This window comes from Camellia sinensis, chromosome 6 (genome assembly GCF_055761805.1).
Source record: "Camellia sinensis isolate YWXY chromosome 6, ASM5576180v1, whole genome shotgun sequence".
Classification (NCBI taxonomy): domain Eukaryota; kingdom Viridiplantae; phylum Streptophyta; class Magnoliopsida; order Ericales; family Theaceae; genus Camellia; species Camellia sinensis.
The window spans coordinates 192,703,260-192,721,440 of NC_138966.1; the positions used below are offsets into that span (position 1 = coordinate 192,703,260).

Consider the following 18,181-nt stretch of genomic DNA (forward strand, 5'->3'; position numbering starts at 1 on the left):
GGCCGGGATATGAAAAAGGTACGGAAATCAAGAGGAAAGCGAGGGGAACAAACCCCAAAAAGGTGGGAATGGCAAAAGAGGCACCGAAACAAAGATTTGTTTGGTGGAAAATGTCCGAAACACGAAGAAAATCGCGAATCTGACGACGAAACGGGCGTAGAACGTGAAGAAACGGAGAAAAGAGGAGAGGAAAACACTCTAGAGAGAGAGGGTTTGAAATTTCGGCGAAGGAGGAAGTGAGAAATAAGGTTTAGAAACCCTATTTTAAAACACCCATGGTGAAATGTCGAATCTGCCTCGACTCAGGAACTTTTTGCCGGTCGGCAACATTTTGTGCCGGCCGGCAGAATATTGTGCCGATGAGATTATTTTGCAGCCGGTGGACAGCCGGTGGCTTCCCCTCCCGGCCGGTGGTGTTCCCACAGCCTTGTTTAGGCCATATGAGTAGTATTTGGTCTTCATAGCTCAAGAAAGTGCAAGAAAGTGTATCTCCGATGCTCAACCGGCCTCCGTTTTGACCTCGGACTGCGTCTTCTGTGCGTAGCACTCCAACTCATACAATGTTGTATCCTTTGGTATTCTTTTTGCCTTTTACAAGATCCAAAAGTTACCTCGTGTGCGTTGCACGCGTTCATTGCACTATTTCGGTGCATTACATCGCGCTATCACGCGCCTCACAGTTGCATTATTATGCACATACTACATGCATTGTAACACGCACCCCTTGCATTGTCATGCATTCCGAAACACGTGCGTTGTTACGCATTTAAGTCCGTTGGCATCATTTTACATTCCGTGTGGCATGCGTGTCACACTTGGCATCATTTTACTTTCCGTGTGGCATGCGTGTCACACTTGCATCATTTTGCATTTCCCTGAGGCATGCGTATCTCATTTACATTTTATATTCCGTGTGGCATGCGTGTCACACTCGTATCATTTTCCATTCCTATGAGACATGCGTGTCTCATTTGCATCATTTTGTATCTTATAAGGCATGCGTGTCTCATTTGTATCATTTTGCATCTCATGAGGCATGCGTGTCTCATTTGTATCATTTTGCATCTTATGAGGCATGCGTGTCTCATTTGTTTCATTTTGCATCCTATGAGACATGCGTGTCTCATTTGTTTCATTTTGCATCTTATGAGGCATGCGTGTCTCATTTGTTTCATTTTGCATCTTATGAGGCATGCGTGTCTCATTTGCATCATTTTACATCTTATGAGACATGCGTGTCTCATTTGTTTCATTTTGCATCCTATGAGGCATGCGTGTCTCATTTGTATCATTTTGCATCTCATGAGGCATGCGTGTCTCATCTGTATCATTTTTCATCTTATGAGGCATGCGTGTCTCATTTGTTTCATTTTGCATCCTATGAGGCATGCGTGTCTCATTTGTTTCATTTTGCATTTCCTATGAGGCATGCGTGTCTCATTTGTATCATTTTGCATCTTATGAGGCATGCGTGTCTCATTTGTTTCATTTTGCATCTTATGAGGCATGCGTGTCTCATTTGTATCATTTTACATTCCGTGTGGCATGCGTGTCACACTTGGCATCATTTTACTTTCCGTGTGGTATGCGTGTCACACTTGCATCATTTTGCATTTCCTATGAGGCATGCGTGTCTCATTTGTATCATTTTGCATCTTATGAGGCATGCATGTCTCATTTGTTTCATTTTGCATCTTATGAGGCATGCGTGTCTCATTTGTATCATTTTACTTTCTGTGTGGCATGCGTGTCTCATTTGTTTTATTTTGCATCTTATGAGGCATGCGTGTCTCATTTGTATTATTTTGCATCGGCACGCGTGCCTCATTTGCATCGGCACGTGTGCCTCATTCTCATCGGCACGTGTGCCTCATTCCTATTGGCACGTGTGTCGTCATTTGCATTAGCATGCGTGCCTCATTTGCATTGTCTTACATTCCTTGTGACCTGCGTTGTCTGGCTTTCATTTGCATTGTCATGCATGTTGCTAATAACATTGTACCTGTTAAGTTTGTTTTCTTTTCAGGCATGATATTGTATGTACGGTTCATTTGAGACTGGAGCGACCAGACGAACCGCACAGTTATTCCCACGGTCTAGGAGACCTTAAATCCTTGGAAGGTGCGAAACCTTCGGCACATTGATGTGTGTAGTTCACTTGCATTGTTATGCATTTCTTGTGCAATCTCCACGGTCCAAGAGACCCTAAATCCTCTGAAAGTGCAAGTCCTTCAGCGTTTGTCGTGCCCGAACGACTTTTTATAAGTTGCATTATACATGCATATCTTAAGTCGCGTGTTGTCGCGCATTCCATGCAACATGCATTTTATACATCATTTGCATTTCAAAAACAAAAAAACACATGCATTGTCATGCATACATTTTGCATCCTGGTCTAGGAGACCCTAAATCTTCTGAAGGTGCAATTCCTTTGGTGTTTGTCGTGCCCGAACGACTTTCGGTGGTCTGGTAAAGCCACCTGCCTATGTTCGCGGTGAGTTCCTAGAAGATCAACTGGGATGGTGGAAACTAGAGTTCGAACGGCTAATGCCTAGAACACAAAGGTTCGAGAGTTCCGAGACTAAAGTTTGGTTTAAATACCCAGGGGTGTATCCTCGGCTTGAAATCTGTATGGAAGCTCCATAGATTGAGGCAGCATGTCGGCGCCTCAGTTCTGGATACTGAACCAACCTAGTATATCGCCCTGTTGGTAAGATAGGGAAAGCTGCAATCATAGTCGTTGCATCATAGTGCATTGTCATGCATTTGCATTGTAGATTGCATGCATTCATTGCATCACCTTCCATCTATGCCTTACGCCTTTCCATATTGAGCTTGGTCTGGTATGTGCCCTTACTTTTCACGTTAAAGCACAGTTCTGCATGTGTACGCGCCTATTCCACGCTGGTATGTTGGTTTGAGGGTTGCGGCACCTTTTCTGTGTTAGACATGGCTCGTATGCGTACATGCCTTTCCTAGGCAAGATTTGGTTTGGCTTGCGTGCCATATCCATTGTATCCATTTCCATCCCATTGCATATTTGTAAATATTGCATTGTAGATTGCATGCATTCATCGCATCACTTCCATCTATGGCTTGCACCTTTCCATGTTGAGCTTGGTCTGGTATGTGCCAATACTTCTCGTGTCGAAGCATAGTTCAGTGGACCGTTCTATGTTAGACATGGCTTGTACGCGTACATGCCTTGCCTAGGCAAGATTTGGTTTGGCCTGCGTGCCATATCCATTGCCATCTCCCCAGCATATCCATATATATATTGCATTGTAGTGTAATTTTTGCATCCAGCATTAGGATCATTGCCCTTTCTCCAGCGGGTCGTTTCCCCACTTGTGTCAATTCCCCCCCAATACTTGTTCTTGTGTCTGTCTACGATGCTCATAGTTTAGTAGACCGTTCTATGGTAGACAGACTTGTTACTTCCATCAATCTATTTGACATAGGTGTGGTTTCGAACCACTCGTGATTGGATCGTAATTCAATTGCTTTGCATATAGTTTGCATTGTTTCAATTGCATTGCATCTTCATTTGCATTATTTATACATTGTTTTGTATATATTGCATAATCATAAGTTATGCTCGGCTCTGTGCATTGTCTTGCATTTTGCCCCCTGCCTTCGGGCGCATTTTTTGTTTGTCTTGCATGTTTGTCTGAGTCTTCGGCCTTGTCAAAAATGGGTCGTCTCTGGGCTTTGACATTCACTCCCGTCATTGTTATGACTTTCGAGTTCTGTCAAAGAGGGACAACTGTAGACACCCCATTTTTGACCGTCCTCAAGACTTGGACGTCACCGTTTGAACACTCGGTGATCATCCATGTTTGTGTTCGTTTGGAGTTCCCGGAGGTCTCGGCTACGCGCGCCTTGCCTCAAGATCTCCGAACTCGACTGTTTAGTGTCTGGTTTTGCACCAAACACGTGTGTTTTGCCTTTGAGGGGCAGGGAATGCCTTGTGAGGCATCCCCACACACCACCGGCCATGGCTAGAGGCCACCGGCTGATTTTTGTTTCCATCGGCAATCTATTTTGCTGGTCGGCACATTTTGTTGCCGGTCGGCACTCCCTTTTGCCAAAATGGCATCTTTGGCCGGCCGACTACTGTGCATCTGCTTTTGCAGATATTTTATCACAGCTGTCTTGCTTTTGGCTCCCCTCCATACACGTATATGGAGGGATCTCTCTCTTTAGAAGCTTGTCTTGTAAGCTTTACAAGACAAAAGGCTCTATAAGAGAGAGCTTTCTCTCTTGGCTTGAGGGTTAGACACTTGAGACACCTTAGATATTTTTAGACAGCCATTTTTAGGGTTTTGAGTTCTAGGGTTAGAATCCATACACTTTCTATCTCTATATCTCCCTCTTGTGTGTGCTTAAGTGTGTTTGTGTCTTACTATTGCACACAAACACATAGTGTTTCACCTTCACTTAGCTACTGAGGTTCTAAGAGGTTGGTTTTGAAGTTTTGGAGCTGTTTTCAACCTAAAAGGGGTTGTTGGAGCATCATTTGTGAAGGTGGTCTACAAGGGTGAGAAACTTCCCTTTTATTTCCCATTTTTGCATTGCTTTTCTACCTGTCTTAAAATCGTTTTTGAGCTTAGTGTATAATACAAAAAAGTTCTTTTTTTAGGCCCTCTAAATTGTTTGTTTAGAGTGTTTTGTGGTTTGGAGGTGTTTGACCTCTCTTAGGCCTTGAAAGGCCCCATTTTGTGCTATTTTGTGCAAGTTTCGAGACTTTGGTGTTTGGGTCTCTTCACCACTGAAATCTTGAGGGATTTCAGTGGTGGAGATGGTGCCTTGAAGTCTCCAAAAGGGGAGGGCCACCCCTCTCCTTGTTGTCCTTGAAAGGGACTCTTTTTGGCTTCTTGAGAGAGCATCATGTTAGAGTGTGTATTGATCATGTCTTGGCTGTTTTCCATGCTTATTATGACATGATATAACCTTGTTGTGTGTTGGTTTTGGTACACCATGCATGCTTAGCATACCTACCATGTAATGCCATGTTATTGCCTTAATATGCCTTAGGTTGTTAGCCTTTGTTCTAGCATGTTTTAGGCTTAGCCTTGTGAAGGTTTTATGCTCATTTTGTCATGTTAAGGTCTGTCCTAGGTTGTTTGGGTCGGATTTGGCATGCTTAGTATAGCTCCTTTGCATTCCGGCTTGTTGGCCTTAAGTGTATGAATGTATAGCATGACATTCTTGCATTGATTTAGTGGTTTGGAACTATCCACCATGTCATTTCAGTCCCCTTTGCATGCCTATATGTTTGCCTTGGATGTCTCCTTAATGCTTTGAAAGCTTGTGTAGCATGTTCCATGTTTTGGCCATTGTACATGCCTTTGAATTTGAGCCACTTAGATGCCATCTACAGGGTCTCCTTTGCATGGTCTAGGTCTACCTTGAACCTATTTTAAGTCCTCTTAGCCTTGTTAGGCTTGGTTGGCTTGGTCATGGTTCAAGCCCCTTTGATTTGCTTCAAGCACTTGGGCCATTTGTTGCATGTTTAGCTTGACTTGTTACTTGGTTTGACACCATGTTTTAACATGATTTTCAATGCTTACCTTGCATGCCATATGTCCATGATTACCTTCTTTCAAATGTGTTTGAGTGTTGTCCCATTTGTGCCTAAGTGTTGGCTCCTTTAACATGTGCATGTGTGTATGTGTCTAGCCCTCATTTTGTAGCACTTTGGCCACTGTTTTAGGCCTATTTAGAGTTGCCTAAATCATGTATAAGTCCACCTTTCCATCAATTTGCATTGCCTCATGTTTGCTTCTATGCTTGCATAAGTGTCTTGCCATGCCATGTTGCATCCTTAGCTCGCATGCCTAGGTTGCATTGCATCTTGCATGCATGCCTTATTCCTTGACTTGGTGATAGGAATTGGGCCTTGGTTTGTTTGTTTGGTTTGCATTTCATTTGACATGAAAGTTGCACACTTGATTCTTTAGGCCGTCATACATGGAAATGCGTGATTGGCGGTCCGAGAATCGAGACACATGTCTTTTTGAGTCACAAACATGATAGGGGACATGATTGGTGCATACATTGCTTGAATTGTATTGCCATGCAAGTTCTGTCCTCTGCTGCTGTGAGTTGCAGGTTCTGCAGGCATTCTTTGCCGACCGGCAGTATAAATTGCCGACCGGCAGTAAATCACCAGCCGATGGATTCATTTTGTGCCGGTGACCACATACCACTGCCGGTGGTAATTCTACTCAGCCGGTGGTGATTCCCAGTATCCAGAGAGGCATCCTTGAGACTTTGGCAGTCTTCAGAGAGGCAGAGCAGGGAAAACAGAGGCAGACTATGCATGGCCGTGCATTTCCGAGCAGGACCCGAGCACGCGCTGTATCTGGCTCTCCTCCCGAGGTGGTTTACTGCTTTTCCTAGCTTAGTTAGTTTGTTAGCTGATTAGGTAATTTGTAATATTTAATTAGCTTGCGTAGTTAGTTAATTTGTATTATTTATTTGGTCCCTCCGGGCGAGGGCAAATCTGTAATAAGCGTGTGTGAGTGGTGTGTATGTCTTCCAATCCCCACTTCTTTCTTCCCTTTTATTTACCTGCTTTGATGATTAGTATTAGGGCACGTTTAAATCAGCATACCTCATGCAATGCATGCATGCATTCATACATTTGCTTTGCATGCACCGGGCTCGGCGCATCACGCTAACTGCATTTGTACTTCAATTTCAAATTGAATACGTGCATCAAATTGATTGCATTTCACATGCCATGCTTAGGTCAGCCGAGCCTATTCTAGTAACATTTTGTATGCGATGCATTAGGCACTTAACATGGACTTGGATCATACATTGATTGCTAACATGTTCCTATTTTTAGCACGGAGTACAATGTAAGTATTTATGCTTTAACATATCGCATGCGTGTAAATGCTATCATGACAGCATGCTTACCATGTGGCTAGATGCTTATGTGTATAAATTGTTTGAATGCCTGTGGGTGAAGGTTGGATTGTTTAAGTTGGAAAAACTCGTTGAAATCCGTCTTTTAGCTTACTTGCGAGTAGCAAATTTCAAAGTACTTTTTTTAAGACAAACGGATATGCAATGCTTATTTCTAAATTAGGCAATCTAGTCTATACTTGTTTGCTGCGCGCATAACATAGTAACGCTAGGCTAATAATTGGTTTAAGAACACATAACGTTTTCAAAATCGGATATCATGGTTAGTAGAGGCCGGTTTTCGGACCGGGCGAAAGGGGGTGCTCATAGCTGACCTTCCCCGATCGTACCCAAGCTCCCGAGCCGAGACAGCTCCGGTGATGACGGACATGTGGCCTTCGGCACCGAGTCAGGGTTTCCTAAATTCCCCCATAAAAAATATTTAGGTGGCGACTCTGTATCTGGCAAAGCAATCCATGTTTGGCACTTCTTTCCTAAAATCTGTTTTCTCAAAACGATTTGCCAGATTTGGACTCTTTGGTTCAAGATTAAGAACCGTGACACAAATCGAGTCCAAACTGTAGCGGGGCCCCTCGCGGACGTGTTACAGACGGATATGTCTAGACTTTCCATTATACATATTACTCTATGCCCAACCAATCGCTGATTGGCTATCGCAATGAATACTGATAGCTGGCACAGGTTTTGGCCAACGTGAAATATTCTTAACAAACTGGCGAAGCCATTCAGCTTCTTCAGTTGCTTTATCTAAAGCAATAAACTCAGATTCCATCGTTGATCTCGAGATACACGTTTGCTCGGCAGATTTCCAAGACATGGCTGCCCCTCCGAGGGTAAACACATAACCACTAGTGGATTTGGAATCTTTTATATCAGATATCCAATTTGCGTCACTATACCCTTCTAGTACCGCTGGGTATCTGGTATAATGCAGCCCATAATCCAGGGTGTAACGGATATACCCCAACACCCGCATAATGCCCTTTCAATGAGTAGCATTAGGATTACTCGTGTATCTACTCAGCCTACTAACAGCGTAGGCGATATCCGACCTTGTACAACTCATCAGATACATCAAACTCCCAATGACCCGAGAATATTCTAGTTGAGAGACACTCTCACCATTATTCTTGGTGAAATATAGACTTAAGTCTACCGGTGTCCTAAACATACTTGTATCTGACTTTCCAAATTTCTCAAGTATCTTATTAACATAATGAGCTTGAGAAAGTACAATATCACCAGATGTTCTGGTGATCTTAACACCCAGAATGACATCTGCAAGGCCCATATCCTTCATGTCAAACTTAGAGTTTAACAATCTTTTAGTAGCTTTAATCATTTCATCATTGCTACCAACAATGAGTATGTCATCAACGTATAGACACAAAATGACATAACCTTTGTCAGTGTCTTTAACATATACGCACTTATCACACTCATTGATTCGAAACCCATTTGACAACATAGCATTTTCAAACTTCTCATGCCATTGTTTGGGAGCTTGCTTCAAACCATACAATGACTTGACAAGCTTACAGACTTTCTTACTTTTTCCTGGAGCTGAAAACCCCTCGGGTTGCTCCATGTAGATTTCTTCATCTAAATCTCCATTTAAGAAAGCTGTCTTTACATCCATCTGATGTATTTCTAAACCACGTAAAGTTGCTGTTGCAATCACCATGCGAATGGATGTAATCCTTGTCACAGGTGAATACGTATCAAAGTAATCCAAGCCTTCTCGCTGTCTGTATCCTTTGATAACTAGCCGAGCTTTATATTTGTCAATTGACCCATCCGCTTTCATCTTTCTTCGAAAGATCCACTTACTCCCCAAGGCCTTACTGCTTGGGGGTAGATCAACCAACTCCCAAGTATGGTTCTGTAAGATGGAGTCAATCTCACTCTTAATTGCTTCTTTCCATAAAGGACTTTCAGGTGAAGTCACAGCTTCATGGAACGTTCGAGGTTCTCCCTCTAACATATAAGTCAAGAAGTCTGGACCAAAAGACTTTGTGTTTCTAGCCCTTTTACTCCTTCTTGGCTCATCTACTTCATCAGCTTGATCATCTACTTGATCAGTTATTTGTTCAGCTGTTTGATCATCCATGTGATCATCTATGTGATCGTCTTCGTGATCATCTATTTCTTTCATGGAACTCAGAACCCTGTCTTGGGGACGACACGGAAATACATCTTTAAAGAAAAATGCACTTCTAGATTCCATGATAGTATTCTTGTGTATATCTGAAATATCAGACTTGTGCACAAGAAATCTATATGCACTACTATTTTGTGCATAACCAATGAAAATGCAGTCCACGGTTTTCAGACCTATCCTAACCCGCTTGGGTGTAGGTACCGCCACTTTTGCAAGACACCCCCACATTCGTAGGTATTTATATGAAGGCTTATGACCTTTCCACAACTCATATGGAGTCTTGTCCACTTTCTTTCGTGGTATTCTATTAAGAATATATTTCGCGGAGAGAATTGCTTCTCCCCATAAGTTCTGTGGCAACCCAGAACTTATCAACATTGCATTCATCATCTCTTTCAGCGTTCTGTTCTTCTGCTCAGCAACACCATTTGACTGAGGCGAATAAGGCGCTGTGGTTTGGTGAATAATCCCAAATTGAGCACAAGTCTCGGCAAACGGGGATTCATACTCACCACCACGATCACTTCTCAATGCCATGATTTTCCGACTTAATTGGTTTTTAACTTCATTCTTAAAAAGAATAAATTTATCAATAGCCTTGTCTTTGCTTTTAAGCAAATACACATAACAGTATTTAGTGCAATCATCAACAAAAGTGATAAAGTACTTGTTGCCACCACGTGATTGTACAACTTTCAAGTCACACACATCACTATGCACTAAACCCAAAGGCTAGGTACTTCTTTCAATAGAATGAAAAGAAGACCTTGTCAATTTTGCTTCTACACAAGTTTCACACTTGTGTTGTGGATTAATCTTGAAAGATGGTATGTGATCTAACTTGATTAATCTACGTAAAGAGTCAAAATTTACATGACCCAATCTACCATGCCATAAATTAGGGGACTCAAGCATATAAGCAGAAGAAAAAACTTTCTCATTAATCTTAGGGATAAGTGTCATTACATTCAATTTAAACATACCACCTGACATATATCCCTTCCCCACATAGACCCTGCCCTTGGTCAACACGACCTTGTCTGATTCAAACACCATGCGAAAGCCATGCTTGCTTAGGAGAGACCCCGAGACAAGGTTCTTACGAATGTCCGGCGCATAAAGGACATCGTTCAAAGTCAGTTCTTTTCCTGAAGTCATCTTCAGGATCACCTTGCCTTTACCCTCAACAGCTGAGGTTGCAGAGTTTCCCATAAACAACTTCTCCCCGTTTGAAACCGGTTCGATAGTTGTGAACATTCTCTTCTCTACACAAATATGGCGAGTGGCCCCAGTGTCCACCCACCACTCCCTCGGGTTTGACCCCACCATGTTCACTTCTGACACGACGGCTGACAGATGCATGCCATCCACATCGTGTGACAATTCCTCTATTTCAGCCATATGCGCCCGGTTTTTGTGTTGCGGAGGGTTTTTCCCGTAGGGCTTCTTCTTCAGACAATCAACTGCCCGATGCCCGTCACTTCCACAGTTGAAGCATTTGCCATTAAACCTAAAAGTAGGCTCCTTTGGTTTGTAGGTTGGCCTTTTGGAGATTCCTCATCGGGACCCCAACTTTGAGCTTTTGCCTGTTGGTGGTTTTTTCCTCGCCCCCGAGGACTCGCCATGCTCAACCATGTTGTGAGGACTCGCAATGCTCAACCATGTTGGCTTTGACAGTGGAGGTACTCCCTCATTTCTTCCTGTTATCCTCTTCAATCCGGAGCCTAACAACGAGCTCTTCGACTGTCATCTCCTTTCGTTTGTGCTTCAAGTAGTTTTTGAAGTTTTTCCAGCCGTTAGGCAGCTTCTCAATCAAAGCAGCTGCCTGGAATGACTCACTTAAGACCACCCCTTCTGCATATATCTCGTGCAGAATCACTTGGAACTCTTGGACTTGACTCAGGACAGTTTTAGAGTCCACCATCTTGAAGTCCAGGAATCGGCCGACGATAAATTTCTTTACCCCAATATCCTCGGTCTTGTACTTTTTGTCCAAGGCATCCCACAACTCCTTAGCTGATTTCTTGGCATAGAACACGTTGAAAAGCGGGTCCGCCAAGCCGTTCAGAATGTAATTCCGGCATAAGAAGTCTGCTTGTTTCCAAGCGTCCAGAGCCATGAGTTTTTGTTTATTTTGCTCATTCTCCTCTACGGTTGGTACATCTTCACTCAGAAGCCTCGCAAGGCTTAGAGTAGTCAAATAAAACAGTATCTTCTGCTACCATCTCTTGAAATTCACTCCCGTGAACTTCTCCGGGCGCTCGTGATGATTGAGCAGTCCTCCCGGAACAGACGGAGTAACAACAGGAGGATTGACCACAGAGGTCACAGCAGGGGTTGGCAAGCCAGTCGCCCCGAGGTTCGGATCCCCACCAACATTAGCAGCAGCAGTAGCAGCATCAGAGACAATTGCTATTTCTGAAAAATTACAGACGAATTTACACTATTCTGTATTTCCAGAAATCAAACTTAACACTAGAAAATCCCACAATTGGAAATTTAATTCAAAACTAGTCTCACCACGCAACCTAGAATCGAACATGGTCAGGAAAGTTTCCAAGAAGACTGGAGGGGTCACACCGGTCCCACTTAAAATCCAGTTAACCTTAGACAAAACTTTCAAGAGCATGTTGACTCCTAGTCCATGGGAAACAACTTTAAGAATTAAATTTTCCAAGGGACGAACTAGGTTAAACACATCAAGTTCCAAACTATACAAGCAATTACAACAAAATTGCTATAATAATTACAAGCAAATAAAACGTGCTTTACATATTGGTGAATAACCACAAATGAACACTCAAGCAAACAATTGCTTCAAGTATTTAGTCCAAATTAATCCATTTTCCCATTTCCATAGGTATTCCTGCAATAAAGAGTTAGCAGCAAAATACAACAAAACCTCCCTCAGCTTTTCTTTGCTTTTGGCAAAGTAGTGATTGAAGGGGAGGGTACTAGCAAACAAACTAATAAATAACTGTAAGTAAAGATTAAAACCAGCCCTTAAGTTACACATCTAGAATTTAAACTAAAAAACTGTAAAAAAATTAATTACATAATAAACATGTAATTAACTATATAAGTTATAGACCTAAATTAAATATAATTAAACCATATTTTAAATTGGTAAAGGTTACATATAAACTTATGGTACACTAAACATGTTATTAATTGAGGCAAGTTACAAACATTTTATAACTCCTAAATACTTAAATCACATTACTAGGCAAGAATTGCAAATGACATGATTAACATGCAAATAATTCTAGAGAAATTAACATGAATTTAAATATAGGCAAGTTATAAACTTTACAACTCCACACCTAAATTAAAGATTAATAGGTACAAGTTACATGAAAATTTACTACCTAATAAACATGCTAGAAATGTAAATTACACTAAAAATTAAACCCGAATGAACATGTAATTTATATTGTAAACTAGAAGCATGTGAACTAGAAGCATGTGAATCTCGAAATACAAGGCATGAACCGGTACACCATAAATTAATAAATTAATTAGAAAATACAGTGAACTAACGTTGCACCAATGGAACTCTTCTTCCCTATTGATAACAGTGGCCTATTCCATGCCATGGGAAGACCAAATAGTAGCATACACAAAATGGCAAAATCAAAAGCTTAACCCTGTGTACATGCATCTAATAAACCAATTAACTCGCTAATTACATACAAAATTATTACACACACCTATGAATCTATTAATCTAATTCTATGATAAACGTCGAATCTATTTTAAGCTTGTTGGGAAAAACTATTCACATTACATAATTTCACATTGCATATCGCAAAATTATGAGATGAACAAAACAAACCTTCAATCCCAAGAAAAATAACATGCTGAATAAAATACAGATAAAATATAAAATGGTTAAAGGAAGCAAACCGAAGCCTGTGTGATACCACAGTCTCCTTAAAATAGATTCGCCGCCTCACCGTTGGGTGCTGGAGGTACACCGGCGTCTACTTCCCAGGATACGACGGTTTTTACCAGCTACAACAGAAGCACCTTCTGATTAGATTAGCGAATTGACAACGGCAGCACTCTCTCTCAGGAAGAAAATTATAAGAGAAGTAGACTGACAGGGTATGGATGCCAAGGAAAAATTATATATATCTTTTCAAGGAATAGGGCCTCCTTTTATATACCATGGAGGAGAGGGGAGGAGCCTCTAGCCATCAAAGCTGGCAACTAATGCTAGCAAAACTGCCCAATCAATTTTGTAAAACTGATGAGCCTTAAATGTGTGAGTTATATACACATTTATGAGGTAATTTCTCATTCAATCATTTTTCTCCAACACAAAACAGAGACAAAAAGGGCGAGTCTAAAACACCCCAAAGACAACCTTAGCTTGAAACGACTTGGAACCTCATAGTGAGGCACAACGGTAGGCTTGACAAAACGAGAGCTAACCTGACGCTCCTAGTTCCGGTTTGGTGCCTGGACACCTACATATATATATATATATAAACAGTGAGCTAATGTCCTTTCAGTAATTAAACAGTCATATCAGTCATTTAGAAACCATAGCAGTCACATGCGGTACATCCAATAGCAAAACAGTACAGTAGGTCTTAATAGACCGAACAGTCAGTTGATGGCCATCATAACAGTAAACAGTAGTGGTTCCAATATTGGAACCGACAGAGATCTCTGTAACAGTAGCAGTAGCAGTAGCAGTATAGTAACAGTAATTTGCTGTGGATACCACGAATACAGTTCACAAATAGGACAAATATTCATTCAGTAAGAAATATATTTTCAGAAAGCAGTACAGTTGATCATTCAGAAAATATTCATGATTGAGCATATCTTTACAACATTGTTACTCACAGAGTTCTGGACTACAGACAAGCTAATGAGTGTCCTCGGATGCCAACCCTACACAGTAATAGAACGAGCGCACGCTAAGTTACACACTAGGAAATCAATAACTTAGCCCCTTAACTCGACTTGGTGTGGTTCTACATCAATATCCTCAATAAGATGCCTTAACATGGCCTAAGAATGCCTAGGATGGAAAGAGGATACAAAGATGTACTTTAAAACACTTTTCAAATTTGCTGAAACAGGGGTCCACCCTCGAGCGTGTTTTTCTACGCTTGAGCGGACGTGCAGACAAAAGAGCTTCGCTCGAGCGTGACTTTCCCCGCTCGAGCGGACTGCAAATTCAAGAAAAGTACTGGATGTGCGATTTTCACGCTCGATGGGCGCTCGACCTATGCTCTAGCGTGAGACTCAGGTCCTCACTCGAGCATGAATTCTCTCGCTCGAGTGGACTGCAAAACACATGAACTTCTGGGCATATGCATTTCACGCTCGATCGTGACTTTCCACGCTCGAGCAGAAGTGCATGTACTCAGAATATACGCTCGAGCGTGAAGTCCCCCGCTCGAGCGTGGATCCAAAATCTGGAATTTCCAGATTGATCCTCAAGCTCAAAACTCAACTATTAAAGCTTCAAATTCGATCCCCTTGGGCTAATTTTCTGGAAAACTCTTGGAAACTCGTAGTACAACATGTTTTTGAAGATCATTTGTAAAATCAAGCCCAAGGGTAAGCCAATTGAACACAAAAATTAAGTGTAAGCATGAAGAACAATGCAAGATCATACATGCATGAGTTCTCATGAACTCTAGTGTTCCAAAACAAGATCAAATGCAATGTTGAGCTCAAAATCATGATGAATTCATGGATCAAAACAAAGATATGAACATGCATGTGAGAGTTCCATGAAAAGCAACCTTAAATTCCAAAATAAGGACATGCATGCATGAATTTACTCTCAACTCAACACTTTAAACTAATTCTTGACTTTAAACTCCAAATTTCCATGATCCATGCAAGATACAACTTAAATTCACAAATGAGAGGATGAAATCTCTACCTTAGGTCTTGAATTCAAGGTATACGAGCTCAATTATGCAATCTCTCTTCAATCCCTCTAATTCTCCAAGCCAAATTCTCAAGGAAACCAATATACTCTCACTCTCCCTCTCTTTCTCGGTTTGGTCTCAAAAGATGAAATGGATGATATAACAAACTTGAATAAAGTAGGAAATGGATGGTCTAGAGTCAAGCCACTAAGTGGTAATTACGTAAATAATCAAACTATTGTAAATCAACATTATTTAATCTAATTTAATCATCCCAAATCAAATTTTAATTAAACCTACCATAAAATCACATAAATTCTAGTAAGCATATAACACTAATCAATTTCTGGTTCGGTCACCAATAAGACCTTCAATTTGCAATTCAAGGTTAAAACATGAACATATCATTTAATGACTAATAGATAGAAATGCAATTAAACAACATACTCATGCATTCAGTTCAGAATTTCAGTCTGGTCAATTACTTATCATGCTTAATCAGAGATTAGCACTAATCAGAGGTAAGGGTTGTCACATGTTGTCTCATCGATTTTTTTTAATAGCATGTGAATCTATGACACCAATTGTTTTTTGGTACTGTGTGAATCTATGGATGAGGGATTCTAGCTCTGACGCTGTGAGGATCCGTTGTCCCAAACCTTTTTTTGACAGTCAAAATTGTTCATATTATAATATTCGTCAAATAAATTATTTATATAAAAAATCAAATTAATAGACATTTATAATTCTATAATTAGCGCACATTTGTTTTTAAAAAGTTAAACGAGTAACATGATCTTAATAATTTTTTAAAAATTTTAAGCCTCATGAAGTCTTCCAAACCCATCATCCGTGAATCTATACAACACACAACGCTAAGTGTTACTAAATTTATCAAATTCAAAAAGAAAATATTTTGCCAAATATAGTTAAAGCATATGATTATTATTGTTGAATCAATCTAATTTTTTTTTTAAAATTAATAATCTAAACTTCTAAAAATTGAAAAAATTATTTTATCAACGGGGAGTTTATAATAAACTTACAGGCCGAACTAGATTGATTCGGTCCACAATCAACTGGACACAAGCCCAGCCCATACATTAATACACAAGCCCTCTCGTTTTTTTGATCATCAATCATAATAAGAGCACTCTGAATCGCACGGTGTACATGTAGTTTGACCCTTGAATACAATTCCTATCATATCCATACAGAATAATTGCCTACATGTGTACTAGTGGTCCAGACCACTATGCTCGTGACACGTGTCAACTGTCATGCTTGCTAGAGCCCAAGTACTCGCCCGCCAACATGTGGCCGTTTCATGGGTCCTAATTAGGTGTGGTCCTCCCCACACATGGAACTGTGTACCTCAACCTTTTTCACATAATCCAATGGCTCTGATTTAAAAACTTAATCACACACCAATGGATGCAAATTTGACATCATTTCACAATAAGATCACAACCGTTGGACAGTCGGTATGTCTAATCACGCTAACAATCAGACGGTGAATATCCAACAGAAAACATTTAGACAATATACATGCACACTTCATTACCTCTCTCCCTCTCTCTCAGTATATATACATGTGTGTGTATGCATATAGTGCAACTGTACAACAGTTTCCTTAACAGGAACCGAAGATCACTTTGCTCAGCCACCACCCGCCGCCGCGAACCACCACTCTCTCTCTCTCTCTCTCTCTCTCTCTACATATATATATATATATATATATATATATGTGCTAACAGTTTGACATGAAGGAGATAAAAAGAGAAGAAGAAGAGGAAGAGAAGAGAATAAGTAGATTGCTTCTGAGTACGATGGAGGGTTACAGTGACTCTGTAATTCCTCCATTAACGGAGCTCTCGCCGGTATGTGGAACCGCCATTGATGAGAAAGGTTCGAGCTCGAGAAAGAGAGGCAGAGCAAAAGCAACAGAGATCGAAAACATCCAGAAAGAGCGTAAGAGGAGAGAGAAAATGACTGAGAAGTTCTCTGTTCTTCAGTCCATCGTCCCCAATCTCCTCCCCAAGGTTCCATTTCAATTATCACTAATCTCAAAATTCAAATTCAAATTCAAATTCAAATTCAAATTCATATATATATATATATATAATTTTACCCCTCTCTCTCTCTATATATATATATATATATAATTGCAGGCTACGAGAGAGAAAATTGTTGGGGATACAATTGAATACATTCAGGGACTTGAGAAAGAGAGAGAGAGGTTGGAGAACCTGATAAAGAAGACATTGTTGCCGGAATCAATGGCGGCGACTCATTGCGCAAACTGGAACTCCTCCGTCGACGTGACGGTCTCGGGTGGCGGGGTGGTGTTTTTCGGGATTCGGTTGGTTTGCCGGCGGCATTTGGCGACGGAGATTTTTGAGGTGTTTGAGAAGCACGAGGCGGAGGTCTTGGCGGCGACTTTTTTGGTTGACGGCGGGCACCACCATCAGCGGCGGTTGGGGGTCACCGTCACGGCAGTGGTGAGCGGTGATGGAGACGACGTTGGGAAGATCAAGAGAGACATACTGAATTTATAATTAAATTCTGATTAAAATTGAATTTGATTTTTGTTATGGTATAGTTTTGGCATAAGGTGCTGTTTGGATATTTGAATGTTTACATAGAGCATACAAAGAATTCATTTGATAAAAGAATTCATTGAACGGAGTAAAAAAATACAGTTGTTATTCATTTATATACTCACTGTTTGGAAATTGTAAATCCATTTTGTTAACTGGTAAGTATTCTTAGATCGTTTATTAAATTTTTAAAAATAATTGTACATTTTTTATACGTATCATGAAAAAAAACAAAAATTGCACAGGCATTGCTAATCAATGTCTATTATGCTCTGTTGAAAAATTTATGTTGGCCCAAAAGCAAGAATTAAATGATTAAACGATTCTTAAAAGCATCTCTAACGGTTCACCTAATTTTTCATCAAATTTGAATAAAAAAATGATCATTTTCTCAATCTGATACAGAATGCTTTAACGATTGATTTTCATCAAATTTGCTCCAGGGACAACCAGTTGGTCGACCGGTAAGGTAAATTTTAATTTTTTTTTTTAACCTAACTATTTGAACTGTTTGAACTTTTTAGTAGTCGACCGGTTGGTCAACTACCCGGGCAACCGGCTGGTTGACCGATTTCTCTCCT

At 40.7% G+C, this 18,181-nt stretch overlaps 1 protein-coding gene across 1 annotated transcript; it reads left to right on the plus strand.

The window, feature by feature from the left end:
- Positions 1 to 16,615: 16,615 nt before the first annotated feature.
- Positions 16,616 to 17,742, plus strand: LOC114306048 (transcription factor bHLH13). Its single transcript, XM_028251207.2, has 2 exons — positions 16,616 to 17,042; positions 17,172 to 17,742. Exons 1-2 carry the CDS (start codon positions 16,764 to 16,766, stop codon positions 17,556 to 17,558), a joined length of 666 nt encoding a protein of 221 aa, XP_028107008.2. The 5' UTR covers positions 16,616 to 16,763; the 3' UTR covers positions 17,559 to 17,742.
- The last annotated feature ends 439 nt before the right edge of the window (positions 17,743 to 18,181 follow it).